The sequence below is a fragment of the Solanum verrucosum genome, unplaced genomic scaffold, assembly GCF_900185275.1.
Source record: "Solanum verrucosum unplaced genomic scaffold, falcon-dt-bn FXZP01000196.1, whole genome shotgun sequence".
In the NCBI taxonomy this organism is placed as follows: Eukaryota; Viridiplantae; Streptophyta; class Magnoliopsida; order Solanales; family Solanaceae; genus Solanum; species Solanum verrucosum.
Genome location: NW_026020420.1, coordinates 3,122,041 through 3,144,863, shown reverse-complemented (window position 1 = coordinate 3,144,863; position 22,823 = coordinate 3,122,041). Strand labels below are relative to the sequence as shown.

General features: G+C 33.3%; 2 protein-coding genes and 2 pseudogenes across 2 annotated transcripts; all 4 read left to right on the top strand.

Moving 5' to 3' along the window:
- Positions 1–392: 392 nt before the first annotated feature.
- On the top strand, positions 393–2,260 carry LOC125806805 (cytochrome P450 76A2). The gene is made up of 2 exons (XM_049486557.1): positions 393–1,310; positions 1,655–2,260. The coding sequence occupies exons 1-2, from the start codon at positions 396–398 to the stop codon at positions 2,258–2,260; spliced, it is 1,521 nt and encodes a 506-aa protein (XP_049342514.1). The 5' UTR covers positions 393–395.
- Positions 2,261–3,497: 1,237 nt separating this feature from the next.
- Positions 3,498–3,644, top strand: LOC125807140 (U1 spliceosomal RNA; annotated as a pseudogene).
- An 8,213-nt stretch (positions 3,645–11,857) lies between these two features.
- On the top strand, positions 11,858–13,624 carry LOC125806806 (cytochrome P450 76A2-like; annotated as a pseudogene).
- A 6,254-nt stretch (positions 13,625–19,878) lies between these two features.
- Positions 19,879–21,890, top strand: LOC125806803 (cytochrome P450 76A2-like). Its single transcript, XM_049486554.1, has 2 exons — positions 19,879–20,804; positions 21,125–21,890. Exons 1-2 carry the CDS (start codon positions 19,890–19,892, stop codon positions 21,728–21,730), a joined length of 1,521 nt encoding a protein of 506 aa, XP_049342511.1. The 5' UTR covers positions 19,879–19,889; the 3' UTR covers positions 21,731–21,890.
- Positions 21,891–22,823: the final 933 nt, after the last annotated feature.

Sequence of the window (22,823 nt, the reverse complement as noted above, 5' to 3'; positions counted from 1 at the left end):
TGGTTATCTCAATTATTCTAACTACTGTTTGTTATCATGTGATATAAATAATAGGAAATGGACAAAGTCATTTCCATAATTTATCATTGACTTTAACAATATTAACGAGCCACTGAAAATGTTAAACTAACATGATTGTACAAGCAAAGTGGGCTGAAGTTTTTTAAAAAGAAAATCAAATGTCATTCTCTAATTGACACAGACATTAATATATAGCTGAAGAGCCCAGTCCGAGCTGAACTAAAGTTATTAAGTTTGATCGAATCTGTATGTCAGCTATTTTTTTTGCCAATAGTTCAAATGGGAAGCAATATATATAACATTATAAATAAGAACTTCCATCACATAATTTATAGCAAACCAAATAAGTCATTCAAAAAATATCTAAAAGAGAGATGGAATGGGAATGGAGTTATCTGTTTTTTTCTTCAATCATTTTGTTACCAGTTTTCATCCTATTTTTTTCTAGGAAAAAGAGTACTAAATGTTCCTACAAATTACCTCCAGGACCACCTGGATTACCATTTTTTGGTAACATGTTTGAACTAGGAACAGAGCCATACAAAAGAATGTCAGTTCTAAAACAGAAATATGGTCCTGTTTTGTGGTTAAAACTTGGCACCTCAACAAAAATTATGGTTGTTCAAACAGCTCAGGCTGCTGAAGAGTTATTCAAGAACCATGATATTTCCTTTGCGGATCGATTCATACATGATGCAAATCAGGCACATAGTTACTATCAAGGGTCCTTGTCTTTAGCCCCATATGGCTCATTTTGGCGCTTTCAGAGACGGATATGTACTGTGGAAATGTTTGTACACAAAAGAATCAGTGAAACAGTGCCAGTAAGGCGCAGATGTGTGGATAATATGTTAAAATGGATAGAGAAAGAAGCGAATTCTGCTGAAAAAGGAAGTGGGATTGAGGTAACGCGTTTAGTATTCCTTGCATCGTTTAATATGCTAGGGAATTTGGTTATGTCGAAAGACTTGGCTGATCCAGAATCTGAGGAGGCCTCGGAGTTCTTCAATGCCATGAAGGGAATCATGGAGTGGTCAGGTATTGCTAATGTTTCTGACATATTTCCGTTTCTTAGAAAGTTTGATTTACAAAATTTGAGGAAGAAGATGGCGCGAGACATGGGGATGGCCATTGAGATCATGTCTATGTTTCTCAAGGAACGCGAGGAAGAACGAAAGAAGGGTGTGGAGAAGGGGAATGATTTCTTGGATGTGTTACTTGAATTTGAGGGTAGTGGAAAAGATGAACCAACTAAATTATCAGAACACGAGATCAAAATATTTGTGTTGGTAAGTTTTTTTAAAATAATCTCTAGACTTCTCTTTTCAAACATAAATCATTTTCATTTCAGTTAGTTGTGTTTGGAGAAGAAGACTCTGTTCTGCTTAGGCAATAACATCTGGTCCTCACTCCTCAATAATGTTTTCCCACTTAAACAACGAGGAGTAATTTGACTGAAAATTAGTGTGTAAGTTTTTTGGGATTTACACAAATAGCCAACTAGATTCACTGTCTACTTATCCTAGTCGGTAAACACTAATTATACACGGTTAAAATCCCCGTGAAATTTACCCTCAACTCCAATATTGAATTACCATGAAATTAAATTTGTTGTATATGTATGAAACAACAGGAAATGTTTTTAGCTGGTTCAGAGACGACGAGTAGCAGTGTAGAATGGGCACTAACAGAGCTTTTGCGCCATCCACAAGCAATGGCCAAAGTGAAAACAGAGATATCAAAAGTAGTAGGATTAAACAACAAGTTTGAAGAAAGTGACATCGAAAATCTTCCTTATATGCAAGCTGTAATCAAAGAATCACTTCGTTTACATCCTCCTCTCCCTTTCTTGATCCCAAGAGAGACAATTCAAGATACCAAGTTCATGGGGTATGACGTTCCAAAAGGCACTCAAGTCTTGATAAACGCCTGGGCGCTTGGAAGAGATCCTGAATGTTGGGACGACCCTATGAGTTTCAAGCCCGAGAGGTTTCTTGGCTCAAAAATAGACGTGAAGGGTCAGCATTATGGGCTAATTCCATTTGGTGCTGGACGAAGAATGTGTGTTGGTTTGCCTTTAGGCTATCGAATGATGCAATTTGCTCTGGGATCATTGCTTCACCAATTCGATTGGGAGCTTCCCGATGGTGTCACTCCTAAATCTATCAATATGGATGAAAGCATGGGAGTAACAGCCAGAAAACGCGACTCTTTGAAAGTGATACCAATAAAGGCTTGACAACTCATTAATCTAATCGAGCCAACAAGTATTCGTCTTTATAGTTATATATTTTTGGATATTTTCCTTATAATAAGTATTTGTAGTGCTAACTGGAGTTTCTGTTAGTACTAAAATTATAGTATGTAGATCTTTGTCAAACAAGATTGTAATTTGGTAAAAACTAAGATAAGTGATTTCATTTCAAATGTACTGCACTACGAAACAACGCCAGATAGGGCTAACAATCTAATATAGCCACATGTCAAAGAAGGTGAGATAATGAGCCTTAGTTGCAAAGAGCAAATACAAACCAGCCTCACTATTACATTGGGGGTTTCTTGGTTATTTATACTCAAGAACAACAATGTTCCTTTAACAGATATGGTTATGTCTGCAGTTTATATCGATGTTTACTTGGAGCATTTGGATATGTACGTTTGCGTAAACTATGATAACGTGCAATGAGGGTCATTTGTGATATTTTGAGGCACATGGATATGTTTATTTCAACTGTTCTTCAAATAGCTGCAGTTTTTTAAAATTGATTTTGATGCTTCTTGTATATGATTCCTTAATGGATTCTGAATACGAACTTGTGTTATACAGTTTTTGAAGTCGTTATACCATCTTGTTTTGGTCTCGATAACAACTCATGTCTATGATTTCGTATGCTTTCATCCTTATATATTGAGAAAGAAGAGCAAGACACTTATTTTCCTGGTACAACTAAGATGAAAATTTCTCTTCCTTTCAACATTCAATGACTTACTCTACAGGTTTTATGTATATATGTTCATCGTTTATACATCCTCTAGCCATGTTATTGTGCACATTAGAATGAGGAATTCATTAGATATAATATTTGTATCATGTGGTTCATTGTTATCATCAAAAGGTGCCATTTTGCAGCTGCTTATTTTCCAACAACATATCCAATGTAATCCCACAAGTAGAGTCTGGAGAGGGTCGTGTATACAAAACCTTAGCCCTACATTGTGAAGATAGAGAGACGGTTTCCGATAAACCATCAGGTCAAGTAATTGTTCTTGTTATGCAACACTATTGCTTACTTCATAGTTAATCTTGTATTAAAAGAGAATCAAATATACTTTCCATTGATTTTTCTTGTTTTCTATTTCCAAACAGAGTGATAAAGAGAGCTAATGTCATTCTGAGTGATTTTCCCCACATGGCCAACTGAGGAGAAGCTAGCAAAAGCTATAGTATAAGTAATGGACTGGGCTAACAAAGAAACATACATATCTGGACGGGGTGATCAATAAGACCTGTGGCCTAGTCTGGTGACTTCCATTGCACTTTGGAAGGGTGGAAGCCTATGGTCGGCCCAAGAGGGCGTTGGTCCCATTCGGGTGTTTGTTTGGAATGAATTTTCTTGCAAATAGAATTTTGAATAGACTATTGAGTCTAGTGGTGTTAAATGAGTTTGGTTGAATTTCGAATCTTACCAATATTAATCTTAAAGATTTTGGCCACATCCAAGAGTTTTTGTTTGGTATGAATTTTTGTGCAAATAGAATTCTGAATAGACTATTTAGTCGACAGTTGTTAAAAGGGTTGGATTGAATTTGAGTAGGATTGTTAAATGAAATGGGTTGAATTTCGAACCCAAATTCAACCCCTACCAATATTAACCTTAAAGATTTTGGTCCCATATGGTTGTTAGGTATGAATTTCCGTGCAAATAAAATTCTGAATAGACTAGTGAGTCTTAGGGACGTTAAATGGGTTGGGTTGAATTTGAGTATGATTAGAAGTGTCAAATGAACGTGAATATCAACTAGAGGTGTTAACAAGTGGGGTCGGATTGAATTAGAGCATAGTTGAGATAATAAATGGGCCATAAGGTCCCATAATAAATTTCAAGAGTTTGTTGGTATGAGTTTCCCTATAAAATAGAATATGATTAGGAGTGTTACATGGGTGAATTGGTTTGAATTTGAGCATGTCAAAATAAGTTGAGTTAATAATTGATTTACCCAAGTAATTGATCCCTCCAATCATTATCACGGCTAAAAATTGGGCCATAACCTAACTCGTTTAATTCTTACTATGTTTTAATTTCTTAATTTGTTTTCTTATACTTTGTTCGAGTACCTACTAGAAAAATCTCCGTTATGACTTATAACATATTAAATAAAAAATATTTTTAAAAAAAATATTTAGATAGTTTCTCAAGTCTATCTGGGCTGAATATTAGCGCAATTTTAAAATGAACTAAATTAAGCTGGGTCAAAATGGACCGAGTTAATTAAATGAATAGATCGTAAATTCACTCAAATCTAAACAAACTGAATATATCATGATTTTATGGGTTGATTTTGTCATGCTCTATTTTACTTTTGTCAAAATTTGTTCGCTTGTAAGATTGTGTTAAGGCTTAAGTCCTCTATGGCACCTTGAAGTTGTCCGCTTAATTTACTTAGACACCTCAACTAGAACGTATACCTATTGAACACCTCTACCCTCTCGAATTTGAACCACCTAAACACTTTATACAGACGTGACGTAAAAAGTGTAATTCATACCTTGGTGAGAGCGTGAAACCAATATTTTAACATTTTTTCTTTTCCTTTTCAATTTTTTCTCATTATTTGTTTTTTAAAAATAACAATCGTTGTCTCTTTGCAGAAGTAGAGCTGCTACTGTCATTTTTTTTACACTTGTTGTAACCACTTCTTCACAACAATCCAATTTGTTTTGTTACAATTTTTTTTCTTTTTTAAAAATAAAAATTCTTATCATTGTACTATTAATTTTGCAGATGTAGAACTACTCCCGTTATTTTTTTCTAAAAAAAATGGAGATTATTATCTACGTCTTCTTTGTCGAAAAATAGAGACCACCATCCACATCTACTTTGCCTGAAAAAATAGAGATCATTATTCAAATATTTTCTCTCTCTTCACCTCTCCCCCACGTCCCTTCTTCCCCATAAATCGAAGCACAAATAGAAAAAAAAGTCATAATCAAAATAAATAAAGAAAAAATAGATCTTTTAAGAAAACACTATTAATTTAAATGTGAATAAGAAAGAAGGCATATAGAGAAACAAAAATGATAAAATCTATACATAATATGGAGAATTAACAATGGTGAACAAGAGTGAGTGTGTATAATTTCTATTTATTTAGTTGAAAGTCTTTTTCTTTTTTAGATTTGAACTTGTTTATATGCAAAATTCATTTTTATAATGATTTTAAATTAAAATGGCACATGTCTTCTTTGCCACATCATATACATGTGTATTACACACTTCCTCTTTTATTTTCAATACGTATTTATTTTTCACCATTAAAGTGACTAATATGCGGATAACTTTAAGAGGTCAGACTTAAGCTTTTTGTTAGTTTGAGATTTACTCACATTTACTAATTGAGCAATTCATGTAATAACGACTTAATGGTTATCTTATCTATCATTTTGGATGATTTGCATAGAAAATATAGACTATGAAACATTGTACGTGATTTGCCAAGAATACACGAATATAATTTATTTGAAAGAGTTCTCATATTTAACGTAATTATCTTGAATATATTTATACTCACATTATTAACATGAAAGAGATATTGATTGACCTAGCTAACCAACTTATTTTCCTCTTGAAAGTCATCACTGTGTTTTATTTGCTTTTTTTATTTTATTTCACGTGATATTATTTCTTTATGGGAAAATTATGAATCCATCCAAAAAGATTAATGTATTTCAATGCATTTTATTCTATCCTTAATGAGAAGCTTTGATAGCTATACAAATTTTATTTTTTCTTCTTTTTAAACTTCATGATAAATCAATTCCATAACTGAAACAAAAGGAGTATGATAACTTAGAAATGGATTATTGGATTTAAACGTTAGAAATTTTAGTGTTTATCTAATTGTATCATATAATCAAAGGCGGAGCCAGGATTTCAGACTTGTGGGTTCTAAATTTAAAAAAAAATAATGATCTTAAAAATCACAAAACACAAATTATGTTAATGAGATGTTTGTCATGTTTGAAAACATTACCTTAGATATTGTTATTCTAAAAACTTATTTTAATAATATGAAGATTTGAGTAATTTCTAAAATATTGTTAATGAAAGATGAATAATTTTTTAAATATAATTCTTGAATATTTTTATTATAATATAAAATACTATTTTAAGTGAGAAAAAAATATTTAATTCACCATTAATATTTTCGCACCTAAAATATATATTTTACTAGTTTCATTGTGACCCTGAACTATTACTACCTTCAAAAGTTATAATTTCGAAAAGCAAATAACAATTATTTACTATAATCAATTATCAATATGTGAGATAACCTTAGAAAATATTAAAAATTGATTTTTGAATAGATAATTTTACGGTGTAAAAGCAAACAAATAAAAAAAATTGAAAAAGGCGAGGTGAGAGTACATAGTACATATCGAAGGCAGAGGTCGGATGATAGCCATCAGATCAACAATAAAAGTTAGAATCCTAACTTTTTGAAAATAAATTTAGGCTAATTTTTTTGAATATTTGAGTAGAAATCAATGAAATTATATTTGGGTTAATTTTTTTTGAATATCTGAGTAGAAATCAATAGTTAGATATTGTTTTAAAGTATGATCCAAACGCTTTTTTTTTTATTATCATTAACCGTTTTTCTGTTTTTTTTTTATATATATATATATATAAATTATTATTTGCCAATTTTCTATACCGGTTTTCTATTATTTATTTTTTAAATATAAATTATCATTTGCCAATTTTCTATTTTTTATAAAAACAAAAATCCAATGTTTTAATCTGAAATTAATTCCAAAAAATTGGTGCCGTGAGTGGGTTTTAAACCCATGGTGCGTGTATTGAATGATTTCACTGGGTGCGGGGAGACCACTGGGCCACCCGCCTCATTGTGTTAGAGGGACGAGGATTCGCAGGAAATTTATATGTACGTTTTATTTGATATTTTAATATGAATATAGAATCTACGGAAAAGCCAATAGCTTTGCCCGAAACCTCTTCTGCTACAGTAGCTCCGCCCCTGCATATAATCGACAAGTGCCAATTATTGGGTACCAATTTACAACATTTTCTTATCATTTTACTTTATGAATAGTGATCGCAATTATTCTAAGTACGTCTACTATCTTGTCAGATAAATAGTATGGTAAAGCAAAGAAACATGTTCTGTGGACGTAATTAGAGCATAGTTGAGATAATAAATGGGCCATAAGGTCCCATAATAAATTTCAAGAGTTTGTTGGTATGAATTTCCCTATAAAATAGAATATGATTAGGAGTGTTACATGGGTGAATTGGTTTGAATTTGAGCATGTCAAAATAAGTTGAGTTAATAATTGATTCACCCAAGTAATTGATCTCTCCAATTATTATCACGGCTAAAAATTGGGCCATAACCTAACTCGTTTAATTCTTACTATGTTTTAATTTCTTACTTTGTTTTCTTATACTTTGTTCGAGTACCTACTAGAAAAATCTCCCTTATATTATAACATATTAAATAAAAAATATTTAGATAGTTTCTCGAGTCTATCTGGGCTAAATATTAGCGCAATTTTAAAATGAACTAAATTAAGCTGGGTCAAAATGGACCGAGTTAATTAAATGAATAGATCGTAAATTCACTCAAATCTAAACAAACTGAATATATCATGATTTTATGGGTTGATTTTGTCATGCTCTATTTTACTTTTGTCAAATTTTGTTCGCTTGTAAGATTGTGTTAAGGCTTAAGTCCTCTATGGCACCTTGAAGTTGTCCGCTTAATTTACTTAGACACCTCAACTAGAACGTATACCTATTGAACACCTCTACCCTCTCGAATTTGAACCACTTAAACACTTTATGCAGACGTGACATAAAAAGTGTAATTCATACCTTGGTGAGCGCGTGAAACCAATATTTTAACATTTTCTCTTTTCCTTTTCAATTTTTTCTCATTATTTGTTTTTTAAAAATAACAATCGTTGTCTCTTTGCAGATGTAGAGCTGCTCCTGTCATTTTTTTACACTTGTTGTAACCACTTCTTCACAACAATCCAATTTGTTTTTTTACAATTTTTTTTCTTTTTTAAAAATAAAAATAAAAATAAAAATTCTTATCATTGTACTATTAATTTTGCAGATGTAGAACTACTCCCGTTATTTTTTTCTGAAAAAAAAATGGAGATTACCATCCATAGTTCTTTCATCTTTGTCAGAAAAAATGGAGATTATTATCTACATCTTCTTTGTCGAAAAAATAGAGACCACCATCCACATCTACTTTGCCTGAAAAAATAGAGATCATTATTCAAATATTTTCTCTCTCTTCACCTCTCCCCCACATCCCTTCTTCCCCATAAATCGAAGCACAAATAGAAAAAAAAGTCATAATCAAAATAAATAAAGAAAGAATAGATCTTTTAAGAAAACACTATTAATTTAAATGTGAATAAGAAAGAAGGCATATAGAGAAACAAAAATGATAAAATCCATACATAATATGGAGAATTAACAATGGTGAACAAGAGTGAGTGTGTATAATTTCTATTTATTTAGTTGAAAACTTTTTTTTTTTTAGATTTGAACTTGTTTATATGCAAAATTCATTTTTATACTGATTTTAAATTAAATGGCACATGTCTTCTTTGCCACATCATATACATGTGTATTACACACTTCCTCTTTTAACTAAGGGTCAGGAAAATGTTCAATATATATTTATTTTTTCACCATTGAAGTGACTAATATGCGGATAACTTTAAGAGGTCAGACTTAAGCCTTTTGTTAATTTGAGATTTACTCACATTTACTAATTGAGCAATTCATGTAATAACGACTTAATGGTTATCTTATCTATCATTTTGGATGATTTGCATAGAAAATATAGACTATGAAACATTGTACGTGATTTGCCAAGAATACACGAATATAATTTATTTAAAAGAGTTCTCATATTTAACGTGATTATCTTGAATATATTTATATTCACATTATTAACATGAAAGAGATATTGATTGACCTAGCTAACCCACTTATTTTCCTCTTGAAATTCATCACTGTGTTTTATTTGCATTTTTTATTTTATTTCACGTGATATTATTTCTTTATGGGAAAATTATGAATCCATCCAAAAAGATTAACGTATTTCAATGCATTTTATTCTATCCTTAAATGAGAAGCTTTGATAGCTATACAAATTTTATTTTTTCTTCTTTTTAAACTTCATGATAAATCAATTCCATAATTGAAACAAAAGGAGTATGATAACTTAGAAATGGATTATTGGATTTAAACGTTAGAAATTTTAGTGTTTATCTAATTGTATCATATAATCAAAGGTGGAGCCAGGATTTCAGACTTGTGGGTTTTAAATTTAAAAAAAAATAACTATCTTAAAAATCACAAAACACAAATTATGTTAATGAGATGTTTGTCATGTTTGAAAACATTACCTTAGATATTGTTATTCTAAAAACTTATTTTAATAATATGAAGATTTGAGTAATTTCTAAAATATTGTTAATGAAAGATGAATAATTTTTTAAATATAATTCTTGAATATTTTTATTATAATATAAAATACTATTTTAAGTGAGAAAAAAATATTTAATTCACCATTAATACTTTCGCATCTAAAATATATATTTTACTAGTTTCATTGTGACCTTGAACTATTACTACCTTCAAAAGTTATAATTTCGAAAAGCAAATAACAATTATTTACTATAATCAATTATCAATATGTGAGATAACCTTAGAAAATATTAAAAATTGATTTTTGAATAGATAATTCTACGGTGTAAAAGCAAACAAATAAAAAAAATGAAAAAGGAGAGGTGAGAGTACATAGTACATATCGAAGGCAGAGGTCGGATGATAGCCATCAGATCAACAATAAAAGTTAGAATCCTAATTTTTGAAAATAAATTTGGGCTAAATTTTTTGAATATTTGAGTAGAAATCAATGAAATTATATTTGGGTTAAATTTTTTTGAATATCTGAGTAGAAATCACTAGTTAGATATTGTTTTAAAGTATGATCCAAACACTTTTTTTTTTATTATCATTAACCGTTTTTCTGTTATATATATATATATATATATATATATATATATATATAAATTATCATTTGCCAATTTTCTATTATTTATATTTTAAATATAAATTATCATTTGCCAATTTTCTATTTTTTATAAAAACAAAAATCCAATGTTTTTATCTGAAATTAATTCCAAAAAATTGGTGCCGTGAGTGGGTTTTAAACCCATGGTGCGTGTATTGAATGATTTCACTGGGTGCGGGGAGATCACTAGGCCACCCGCCTCACTGTGTTAGAGGGTTCGCAGGAAATTTATATGTACGTTCTATTTGATATTGTAATATGAATATAGGATCTACGGAAAAATCAGTGGATTCGCCCGAAACCCCTTCTGCTACAATAGTTCCGCCCTTGCATATAATCGACAAGTGCCAATTATTGGGTACCAATTTACAACATTTTCTTATCATTTTACTTTATGAATAGTGATCGCAATTATTCTAAGTACGTCTACTATCTTGTCAGATAAATAGTATGGTAAAGCAAAGAAACATGTTCTGTGGACGTAATTTATCATTAACTATACAAGCAAACCAGGGTTGAAGTTTCAAAAAGAAAAATCAAAGCTCATATCTAATTGACACACACATAACATGTAGCTTGAGGCCATAGCTGCCGCGTGGAGCCAAAATTTGAACTTTATAGAAAAGTGATTTTTGAAGGGTAATTAGGACAAAAATAATTTAGTTGCGCACTGAATAAATAGTACCAAGTTAAATGGTTATGAGGTAATGAGAAGCAATATAACATTATAAATAAGAGCATCCGTCACATAATTTATAGCAAACTCACTAAAAAAAGTATAGGAGAGATGGAATGGGAATGGAGTTATCTGTGTTTTTCTTCAATCATCTTATTACCAGTTTTCATCCTATTTTTTTCTCAGAAAAAGACTACAAAATGTTCTTACAAATTACCTCCAGGACCACCTGGATTACCATTTTTTGGTAACATGTTTGAACTAGGAACAGAGCCATACAAAAATAAGTGTTCCCCACTACATTTAATTTTAGAATTTACATCTCATAAGTGCATTTTCTTAACGAATTGTAATCTCAATTATTCTAACGACTGTTTGTTATCATGTGAGATAAATAATAGGAAATGGACAGTCATGTGCATAGTATAATAAAACAAAGAAACAAGTTTTGTGGACATAATTTATCATTGACTTTAACAATGTTAACGAGCCACTGAAAATGTTAAACTAACATGATTGTACAAGCAAAGGGCTGAAGTTTTTCAAAAGAAAATCAAATGTCATATCTAATTGACAGACATTAATATATAGCTCGAGAGCCCAGTCCGAGCTAAAGTTTAAACTAAAATTACTGAGTTCAATCGAATTTGTATGTCAACTATTCTTTTTTGCCAATAGTTCAAATGGGAAGCAATATAAAATTATAAATAAGAACCACTTACAAAAAAAAAAAAAAAACATTATAAATAAGAACTTCCATCACATAATTTATAGCAAACCAAATAAGTCATCCAAAAAAGAACTAAAAGAGAGATGGAATGGAAATGGAGTTATCTGTTTTTTTCTTCAATCATTTTGTTACCAGCTTTCATCCTATTTTTTTCTAGGAAAAAGAGTACTAAATGTTCCTACAAATTACCTCCAGGACCACCTGGATTGCCATTTTTTGGTAACATGTTTGAACTAGGAACAGAGCCATACAAAAAAATGTCATGTCTAAAACATAAATATGGTCCTGTTTTGTGGTTAAAACTTGGCATCTCAACAAACTTTATGGTTGTTCAAACAGCTCAGGCTGCTGAAGAGCTATTCAAGAACCATGATGTTTCCTTTGCGGATCGATTCATACCTGATGTAAATCAGGCTCACAATTACTATCAAGGGTCTTTGGCTATAGGCCGATATGGCTCCTTTTGGCGGTTTCAAAGACGGATATGTACTGTTGAAATGTTTGTACACAAAAAAATCAGTGAAACAGTGCCAGTAAGGCGAAAATGTGTGGATGATATGTTAAAATGGATAGAGAAAGCAGTGAATTCTGCTGAAAAAGGAAGTGGGATTGAAGTAACGCGTTTTCTATTCCTAGCATCGTTTAATATGCTAGGGAATTGGATTCTGTCGAAAGACTTGGCTGATCCAGAATCCAAGGAGGCCTCAGAGTTCTTCAATGCCATGAAGGGAATCAATGAATGTGCAGGTATTGCTAATATTTCTGACATATTTCCGTCTCTTAGGAAGTTTGATTTACAAAGTTTGAGGAAGAAGATGACGTGAGACATGGGGAAGGCCATTGAGATCATGTCTATGTTTCTCAAGGAACGCGAGGAAGAAAGAAAGGAGGGTGCGGAGAAGAGGAATGATTTCTTGGATGTGTTACTTGAATTTGAGGGTACTGGAAAAGATGAACCAGCTAAATTATCAGAACATGAGATCAAAATATTCGTGCTGGTAATTTTTTTTAAATCTTTAGACTTCTCGTTTCAAAATTAAATAATTTCATTATCATTAGTTGTATATGATCTAATTTGATTGAAAAAATAGTGTGCACATTTTTTGGGATCTTTAAACCAAATAGGCCAACTGGATTCACTGTTTACTTGTCCTAGTTGGTAAACACTAATTAGACACGGTTAAAATTATCCTCATATTGGAGCCTCTGTAAAATTAAGTTTATTGTATATGTATGAAACAACAGGAATTGTTTTTAGGTGGTACAGAGACGACTAGCAGCAGCGTAGAATGGGCACTAACAGAGCTTTTGCGTCATCCACAAGCAATGGACAAAGTGAAATCAGAGATATCAAAAGTAATTGGACCAAACAGGAAGTTTGAAGAAAGTGACATTGATAATGTCCCTTACATGCAAGCTGTAATTAAAGAATCACTTCGCTTACATCCTCCTGTACCTTTCTTGATCCCAAGAGAGACAATTCAAGACACCAAGTTCATGGGGTACGACGTACCAAAAGGCACTCAAGTCTTGGTAAACGCCTGGGCAATTGGAAGAGATCCTGAATGTTGGGACGACCCTATGAGTTTCAAGCCAGAGAGGTTTCTTGGCTAAAAATAGACATGAAGGGTCAGCATTATGGGCTAATTCCATTTGGTGCTGGACGAAGAATGTGTGTTGGCTTGCCTTTAGGCCATCGAATGATGCATTTCGCTCTGGGATCGTTGCTTCACCAATTCGATTGGGAGCTTCCTGTTGGTGTGTCTCCTAATTCTATTAATATGAATGGAAGCATGGGAGTAACAGCCATAAAACGTGACTCTTTAAAAGTAATACCAAAAAAGGCTTGAGAACTCATCAATCTAATCAAGCCAACAAGTACTGTCTTCATAATTATGTATTTTTGCATATTTTCCTTATAATAAGTATTTGTAGTGCTAACTGGAGTTTCTGTTAGTACTAAAATTATAGTGGGTAGATCTTAATCAAACAAGATTGTAATTTGGAGGAATCCTATGTGAATGATAAAGTAATGCTTAAATAATCACTGACACGGATTCTACATGACTTCTATTTCTATATATTAACATGTACCTAATCGTTGGTTCATTGTTACTCTATAATTCTCAGAAAAATCATCTAGAAATATCATACTAGACAATGATGTTTTGGCCATTATCACATCAAAAAAATTGTTTATCACCAAACACTTAACGAAATAACGAAGGATCACAATCAAATAAAATGAAACAGAAGTATAGTCTTTAGATTCAAAATTGAAACTCACAGTGCCTTTCTACGCAGCATTTGATAATAGGAATAGCATACATTCCTTCACCTAATTACATATTACAGCAAACAGATTTCAATAACAATTTCAAAAAAGGAAGGAAAAATAACAGTGATAAATATATAGATCAACGAATTAGTTGCAACTATAACACACTAATTTTCATATATGTACTGATCATCAAGCTCTCACCAGCAGAGAATAGGTTTGAGGCCATGGAATTTGCGCCACCATAGCTGAATCAGCAGCGGTAATCCATAAATATTTTATACCAGTTCACCTCTTCTATCGCCATTTCCCCAATTTTCTTCTTCTGTGAGGAAGAAGGGGAAAATTAGTTATGAATTACAAAAAGCAGAAAAGAAGAGGGAAAAGGGGGGGATTGAATTAGAGCATAGTTGAGATAATAAATGGGCCATAAGGTCCCATAATAAATTTCAAGAGTTTGTTGGTATGAATTTCCCTATAAATAGAATATGATTAGGAGTGTTACATGGGTGAATTGGTTTGAATTTGAGCATGTCAAAATAAGTTGAGTTAATAATTGATTCACCCAAGTAATTGATCTCTCCAATCATTATCACGGCTAAAATGTAACATCCGACAATTTGAAATAACTAGGAAGAGGCTTAGAATTGGAAATTTTCATATTTGGAAAAAATTTAAAAATCTGGAAAATTTGGCAAGTATGGAAAATAATGAATTTTTGGCCAACTTTGAACAGTTATAACTCCTAGCTCAGGATAATCTAGGTGTGGTTCCAGTTATGGTTGCAAAGTTCGCGGATTGGTCTTTCCAACGCCATAAAGTTTGCTCGTTTCTGAGTTCGTATGAGCGAATTATTCCCTTTGAAAGTTGGGCAGTTGGCAGGAAATCTGTCCGGAAATTTGTAAGGGTATTTTGGTCTTTTCCCTAGCCTTGTCTTTGGATATATATTAAGGTGTAAGACTTAATTGTGATCAGTTTTTCCCTTTTTAAAAAGAGTAAGGTTTAGGGTTCTTGAGAGAAAGGAGAGAAAGGAGAAGAAGAAGCAAGATTTTGTCAAAAGATCGTCGTGGATATCGTCGGTGGTGATCCCTTTTAGGTATGTGAGTTCATAGTGTTGGGTTTGTTCTTTACCCCACACGCCAAGCTCGTTTAATTTCGAGAAGAGATTATTTATGTTTGATTGAAGTTGTAGGTTGGAATTATTGAAGTTGTAGTTGTGTTATGTTGTAGTTCTTGTTGGTTTGGTGTATGTTTCCGGGGGTGTTTTTGAGTTGAAACTAGTGTATGTTAAGGGTTTTGATGATCCTAAGTGCTTGGGGGTTGAAGCTTTGAATATTGGAAGGTTTAGAGTTGGAGAAAAGGAGGAGAAAAGTCAAGTTTTCGGGGAAAAGGGTTGGGGCATCGCGCCAGCCAGCGCGCCCCAAGAGGGACTCTGAGGTTCAGCCCCTGGGGCGCCGCCCCTACCAGAGCCCCAACCAGACCTCTCTGAAGTTTGAGGTCTGGCGCTCCGCGCCTCTTAGAGCGCCAAGTCTTCCCATTTTTTCCCCACTTTCTCATACATGTTCCTAGGTGTTGTACCTATGTTCCCTAGTTGTTTCCAACACCCCAAGGTACGTTTAAACGTCAAGAACTCGTCCATAACACGTGAGCAAATACCTTGAATCCATGATTCCAATTCAAGGAGAGTAAGTTTCCAAATCAAGGGAAGTTAAGAGTTGAGTCTAGAAGTTCAAGAAGGGAGTCAAAACAAGTCTTTAAAGCTTTCCAAGAGTCTTTGTTGAATGTTTTAACTTCATTTTTAAGGCTCAAGTTTCAAGTTAAGTCAAGTTGCAAGTTAAGTCAAGAGTTTAAAGTTGAGTTCATTTCTCAAAAGTTATTAGGGAACTATGTATTCCCAAAGAAGTTTCCAAATGTTTTTTTACATTTGAGTAAGAAAGGAACTATGATTTCAAAAGAGCCTTTGGGCTAGTTTTCAAGAAAAAGGAACATTGTTTCCAAGTGAGCCTTCGGGCAAAGTTTTGAGTAATTATCTCAAATAAAGAAAGACGTGTTTAAAACACTTATGAGCTAAGTATTTTTGGGAGTAGTCTTGAGCACCGAATTGGGGACACGAGTTCATATAAACTCAACTCTCCATAAGAACCATGCGCCAACATGGGAGTTAACGGGTCATACTTTTTAGATGAATCCTTAAGATTAAGCTAATGGATCCACTTAGTAAAGTTAGCTTCCTATATCACGGCAAGGTATATGATGGTCTTTGGGCAACGTGAGGTAAAACGTTGTATCACCACTAGGGCTCATAGTGGTGATTGTCGGTTGAAAGAGTCTCCCACTAAAGTTATATTACTTTTATATAAGTAAAGTTGAGTTGTTATTGTTTTACCCTTAACAAGCTAAGTTGTTTACACTATTTTACAAGCTTTATATATTGCATGTGTCGTATTGCTTTATATATTGAGTTCAGTTATTCATGAGTTGAACAAAGCCAAGGTAAGAGTTCCTTTATACTCTTTTCAAGCTTAAGTTGTGGTTTAGCTTTCCAGCTCGCATACTCGTACATTCAATGTACTGATGCCAGTTGGCCTGCATCTTATTGTGATGCAGACACAGGTACCCAGGGCCAGCATCCGTTTCGCCGTTGATCCAGTTGAGTACTTCCGAGTCAGTGGTGAGCCTCTTTGTGTTCCGGAGGACTCGATTATGTTGTTCTCTCAGTTTTGTTTTATTAGGGTGTTGCGGGGTCTGTCCCAACATCCATCTTAGTATTATAGAGGTTTCATAGACAGTCAGTCAGTTGGTTTGGAGTCTCTCATCTATGTATATATGTAAATATTCTATTTTGAGACTCAAGTTGCCTTTTTGGACAGATTTTATTTCAGTCAGGTTGTTTTAAAACATTGCATTGCATTGAGTTTTCCGCTGAGTTAAGTAAGCCAAGCCAAGGGTTCGCTTGGGAGCCAGCAATGGTCTTCGAGTGCCAGCCACGTCCAGGGTGTAGGCTTGGGGCGTGACAAACTTGGTGTTAGAGCAAGTTCAAGAGTCCTAGGGAGTCTATGAAGCCGTGTCTGTAAAGTCCTAGTTATCGGTGTGAAGCGCACCACATCTATAATTGGGAGGCTACAACATTTAGAAAGATTTCTCATTTCTTTCACACTCATCTCATGCGTTAGAGTTGATCTCTAAAAAGTTTCTATCTAATCCGTGCTTACGCATGTTTCAGATAGTCATGCCTCCACGAAGAGTTGGCAGAGGGCGTCTTCCTAGACGTTATGTTGATGAGCAAGAGTTACCATATGCCCCGGGAGTGCAAGATCAAGGGGAAGTTTCAAATGCCGAGTTCAGAGAGGCAATTAGAATTCTAAGTCAAGTAGTAACTACTCAGATTGGTGAGCAAAGGGGAGTTCGACAGGAAGGAGCTGATACTTCTAGGATTCGTGAGTCAAGCAGTAACTACTTAGATTTGAACTTGTTTATATGCAAAATTCATTTTTATAATGATTTTAAATTAAATGGCACATGTCTTCTTTGCCACATCATATACATGTGTATTACACACTTCCTCTTTTAACTAAGGGTCAGAAAAATGTTCAATACGTATATATTTTTTCACCATTGAAGTGACTAATATGCGGATAACTTTAAGAGGTCAGACTTAAGCCTTTTGTTAATTGAGATTTACTCACATTTACTAATTGAGCAATTAATGTAATAACGACTTAATGGTTATCTTATCTATCATTTTGGATGGTTTGCATAGAAAATATAGACTATGAAACATTGTACGTGATTTGCCAAGAATACCCGAATATAATTTATTTAAAAGAGTTCTCATATTTAACGTAATTATCTTGAATATATTTATATTCACATTATTAACATGAAAGAGATATTGATTGACCTAGCTAACCAACTTATTTTCTTCTTGAAAGTCATCACTGTGTTTTGTTTGCTTTTTGTATTTTATTTCACGTGATATTATTTCTTTATGGGAAAATTATGAATCCATCCAAAAAGATTAACGTATTTCAATGCATTTTATTCTATCCTTAATGAGAAGCTTTGATAGCTATACAAATTTTATTTTTTCTTCTTTTTAAACTTCATGACAAATCAATTCCATAACTGAAACAAAAGGAGTATGATAACTTAAAAATGGATTTAATCGTTAGAAATTTTAGTGTTTATCTAATTGTATCATATAATCAGAGGCGGAGCCAGGATTTCAGACTTGTGGGTTTTAAATTTTTAAAAAAATAACGATCTTAAAAATCACAAAACACAAATTATGTTAATGAGATGTTTGTCATGGTTGAAAACATTACCTTAGATATTGTTATTCTAAAAACTTATTTTAATAATATGAAGATTTGAGTAATTTAATTTAAAGTTCTAAAATATTGTTAATGAAAGATGAATAATTTTTTAAATATAATTCTTGAATATTTTTATTATAATATAAAATACTATTTTAAGTGAGAAAAATATTTAATTCACCATTAATATTTTCGCACCTAAAATATATATTTTACTAGTTTCATTGTGACCTTGAACTATTACTACCTTCAAAAGTTATAATTTCGAAAAGCAAATAACAATTATTTACTATAATCAATTATCAATATGTGAGATAACCTTAGAAAATATTAAAAATTGATTTTTGAATAGATAATTCTACGGTGTAAAAGCAAACAAATAAAAAAAAATGAAAAAGGAGAGGTGAGAGTACATAGTACATATCGAAGGCAGAGGTCGGATGATAGCCATCAGATCAACAATAAAAGTTAGAATCCTAATTTTTGAAAATAAATTTGGGCTAAATTTTTTGAATATTTGAGTAGAAATCAATGAAATTATATTTGGGTTAAATTTTTTTGAATATCTGAGTAGAAATCAATAGTTAGATATTGTTTTAAAGTATGATCCAAACACTTTTTTTTTATTATCATTAACCGTTTTTCTGTTTATATATATAAAAAAAAAATTATCATTTGCCAATTTTCTATACCGGTTTTCAATTATTTATTTTTTAAATATAAATTATCATTTGCCAATTTTCTATTTTTTATAAAAACAAAAATCCAATGTTTTTATCTGAAATTAATTCCAAAAAATTGGTGCCGTGAGTGGGTTTTAAATCCATGGTGCGTGTATTGAATGATTTCACTGGGTGCGGGGAGACCACTGGGCCACCCGCCTCTATGTGTTAGAGGGTTCGCAGGAAATTTATATGTACGTTTTATTTGATATTTTAATATGAATATAGGATCTACGGAAAAGCCAGTGAATTCGCCCGAAATCCCTTCTGCTACAAAGTTCCGCCCCTGCATATAATCGACAAGTGCCAATTATTGGGTACCAATTTACAACATTTTCTTATCATTTTACTGTATGAATAGTGATCGCAATTATTCTAAGTACGTCTACTATCTTGTCAGATAAATAGTATGGTAAAGCAAAGAAACATCTTTTGTGGACGTAATTTATCATTAACGCCGACAATATTAATAAGCATTGAAAATGTTGAGCTAACCTAAGTATATTAACTATACAAGCAAACCAGGGTTGAAGTTTCAAAAAGAAAAATCAAAGCTCATATCTAATTGACACACACATAACATGTAGCTCAAGGCCATAGCTGCCGCGTGGAGCCAAAATTTGAACTTTATAGGTAATTGATTTTTGAAGGGTAATTAGGACAAAAATAGTTTAGTTGCGCACTGAATAAACAGTACCAAGTTAAATGGTTATGAGGTAATGAGAAGCAATATAACATTATAAATAAGAGCATCCGTCACATAATTTATAGCAAACTCACTAAAAAAAGTATAGGAGAGATGGAATGGGAATGGAGTTATCTGTGTTTTTCTTCAATCATCTTATTACCAGTTTTCATCCTATTTTTTTCTCAGAAAAAGACTACAAAATGTTCTTACAAATTACCTCCAGGACCACCTGGATTACCATTTTTTGGTAACATGTTTGAACTAGGAACAGAGCCCTACAAAAGAATGGCAGCTCTAAAACAGAAATATGGCCCTGTTTTGTGGTTAAAACTTGGCACCTCAACCAACATTATGGTTGTTCAAACAGCTCCGGCTGCTGCAGAATTATTTAAGAACCATGATACATCCTTTGCAGATCGATTCATACCTGATGTAAATAAGACACACAATTACTATCAAGGGTCTCTGGCTATAGGCCGATATGGCTCCTTTTGGCGCTTTCAAAGGAGAATATGTACTGTGGAGATGTTTGTACACAAAAAGATTAGTGATACAGTGCCAGTAAGGCGAAAATGTGTGGATAATATGGTAAAATGGATAGAGAAAGCAGCGAATTCTGCTGAAAAAGGAAGTGGGATTGAGGTAACACGTTTTGTGTTCCTAGCATCGTTTAATATGCTAGGGAATTTGATTCTGTCGAAAGACTTGGCTGATCCAGAATCCGAGGAAGCCTCGGATTTCTTCAATGCCATGAAGGGAATCATGGAGTGGTCAGGTGTTGCTAATGTTTCTGACATATTTCCATTTCTTAGAAAGTTTGATTTACAAAATTTGAGGAAGAAGATGGCACGAGACATGGGGAAGGCAATTGAGATCATGTCTATGTTTCTCAAGGAACGCGAGGAAGAGCGAAAGAAGGGTGCGGAGAAGGGGAAAGATTTCTTGGATGTGTTGCTTGAATTTGAAGGCACTGGAAAAGATGAGCCAGCTAAATTATCAGAACATGAGATCAAAGTATTAATAGTGGTAAGGTTTTTAAAAAAAAATCTCTACACTTATCTTTTCAAAATTAATGATTTTCTTTTCAATTAGTTGTATCTGGAGCAGAAAAATGTGTTCTGCTTAGGACATAATTTATGCTCCTCAGGCCTCAGTCTTCACTTAACAGTCTTCATTTCTTGTCTTTTACTACAATTGCTCACTTTAATTATGAGGACTAATTTGATTGAAAAGTTAATGTAAGTTCTTTTGAGACCTTTACACAAATAGCCGGCTGGGTTCACTGTTTCACTTTTCCTATCTGGTATACATATACTATACACTGATTATATACGGTTCTGCATCAGGAAATGTTTTTAGCCGGTTCAGAGACGACTAGCAGCAGCGTAGAATGGGCACTAACAGAGCTTTTGCGCCATCCAGAAGCAATGGCCAAAGTGAAAACAGAGATATCAAAAGTTATAGGACCAAACAAGAAGTTTGAAGAAAGTGACATCGAAAATCTTCCTTATATGCAATCTGTAATCAAAGAATCGCTTCGTTTACATCCTCCTCTGCCTTTCTTGCTCCCAAGAGCGACAATTCAAGACACCAAGTTCATGGGGTACGACGTGCCAAAAGGTACTCGAGTTCTTGTAAATGCTTGGGCAATTGGAAGAGATCCTGAATGTTGGGACGACCCTATGAGTTTCAAGCCCGAGAGGTTTCTTGGCTCTAAATTAGATGTGAAGGGTCAGCATTATGAGCTAATTCCATTTGGTGCTGGACGGAGGATGTGTGTTGGCTTGCCTTTAGGTCATCGCATGATGCATTTTGCTCTAGGATCGTTGCTTCACGAATTCAAATGGGAGCTTCCTGATGGTGTCTCTCCTAAATCTATCAATATGGATGAAAGCATGGGTGCAACAGCCAGAAAACGTGACTCTTTGAAAGTAATACCAAAAAAGGCTTGAGAACTCATCAATCTTTTCGAGCCAACAAGTATGTCTTTATAATTATGTATGCATTTTTTTGCATATGTTCCTTATAATAAGTATTTGCAATGTGGGAATCTTAGTAGCTCAGTTGGTTGACCACCTAAAATTTAACCTTGTTGGCGAATGTTCGATTCCCCACCCTTCCCCATTTTAAAAAAAAGTATTTGTAATGCAACTGGAGTTTCTTTAGTACAATATTTATAGTATGTATCTAGATCTTTGTCAACAAGATTGTAATTTGGAGAAATTCATGTGTGATAAATGTAATACTTAAAATCAATTTTAGCTTGAATAGTCTTTACGAAGTTGCTTATGAATCAAACTTTGAATGTCTTTTTGAAGTCTCGCATGCTTTTTTGATGGTTAGGTGTGTGGGCAAGTTATGTTGATGTTGGCACCTGGGCTTCTGGAACCACCCTCCATTCTGGAGCCAGAGGGTTCTTAGTAACCTCAGGCTCACATTTAAAGAAGTGATTATCTATCTTGAAAAAATCCTTGTCGTCCACACTAGGATCTTTTTTTAATTTTGTTCCAATAAGATATGAATTATTGAACGCTAGCAAAGTCTTTTTGGTTTTCAACTTCAAAGAGCGCTAGAGAAATACAATATCGTAAACTCCGTTTTTATGCAATAGCTTGCAAATCACACAAAATCGGTAAACTGCACTACACAAGCCCCGTTCGACTAGCTCGACCCAGAAGACAAACTCTCTACTCTTGCAGACAAGAGATTTCGAATTTGAGACCTTCATTATGGATGTCCCAAGCCAAACCATCTAAGCAAGGCAATATTATATCCCATAACCAACATAATATTATATTTGGAAATCATGTCTCCTCTGTAAGCAATAAGAAATTGTTGGATTGGTACAGGTCGTATGTCGCTCCATGTGGACAAACTAACATGTTGTATTCTAAGTGTTTTGAATTTTGATGATCCTCACAAATGCAGGGACCCGGTCTCTAGCAGAGTGCTCTCGTCTAGGTTCAAAATGGTGTACAGCTGTAAAGTTGTCTTGTCAGGTTGGTTGGTGAAAAGTGCAGTGTACTTCACCAATAGGAAGGGCAG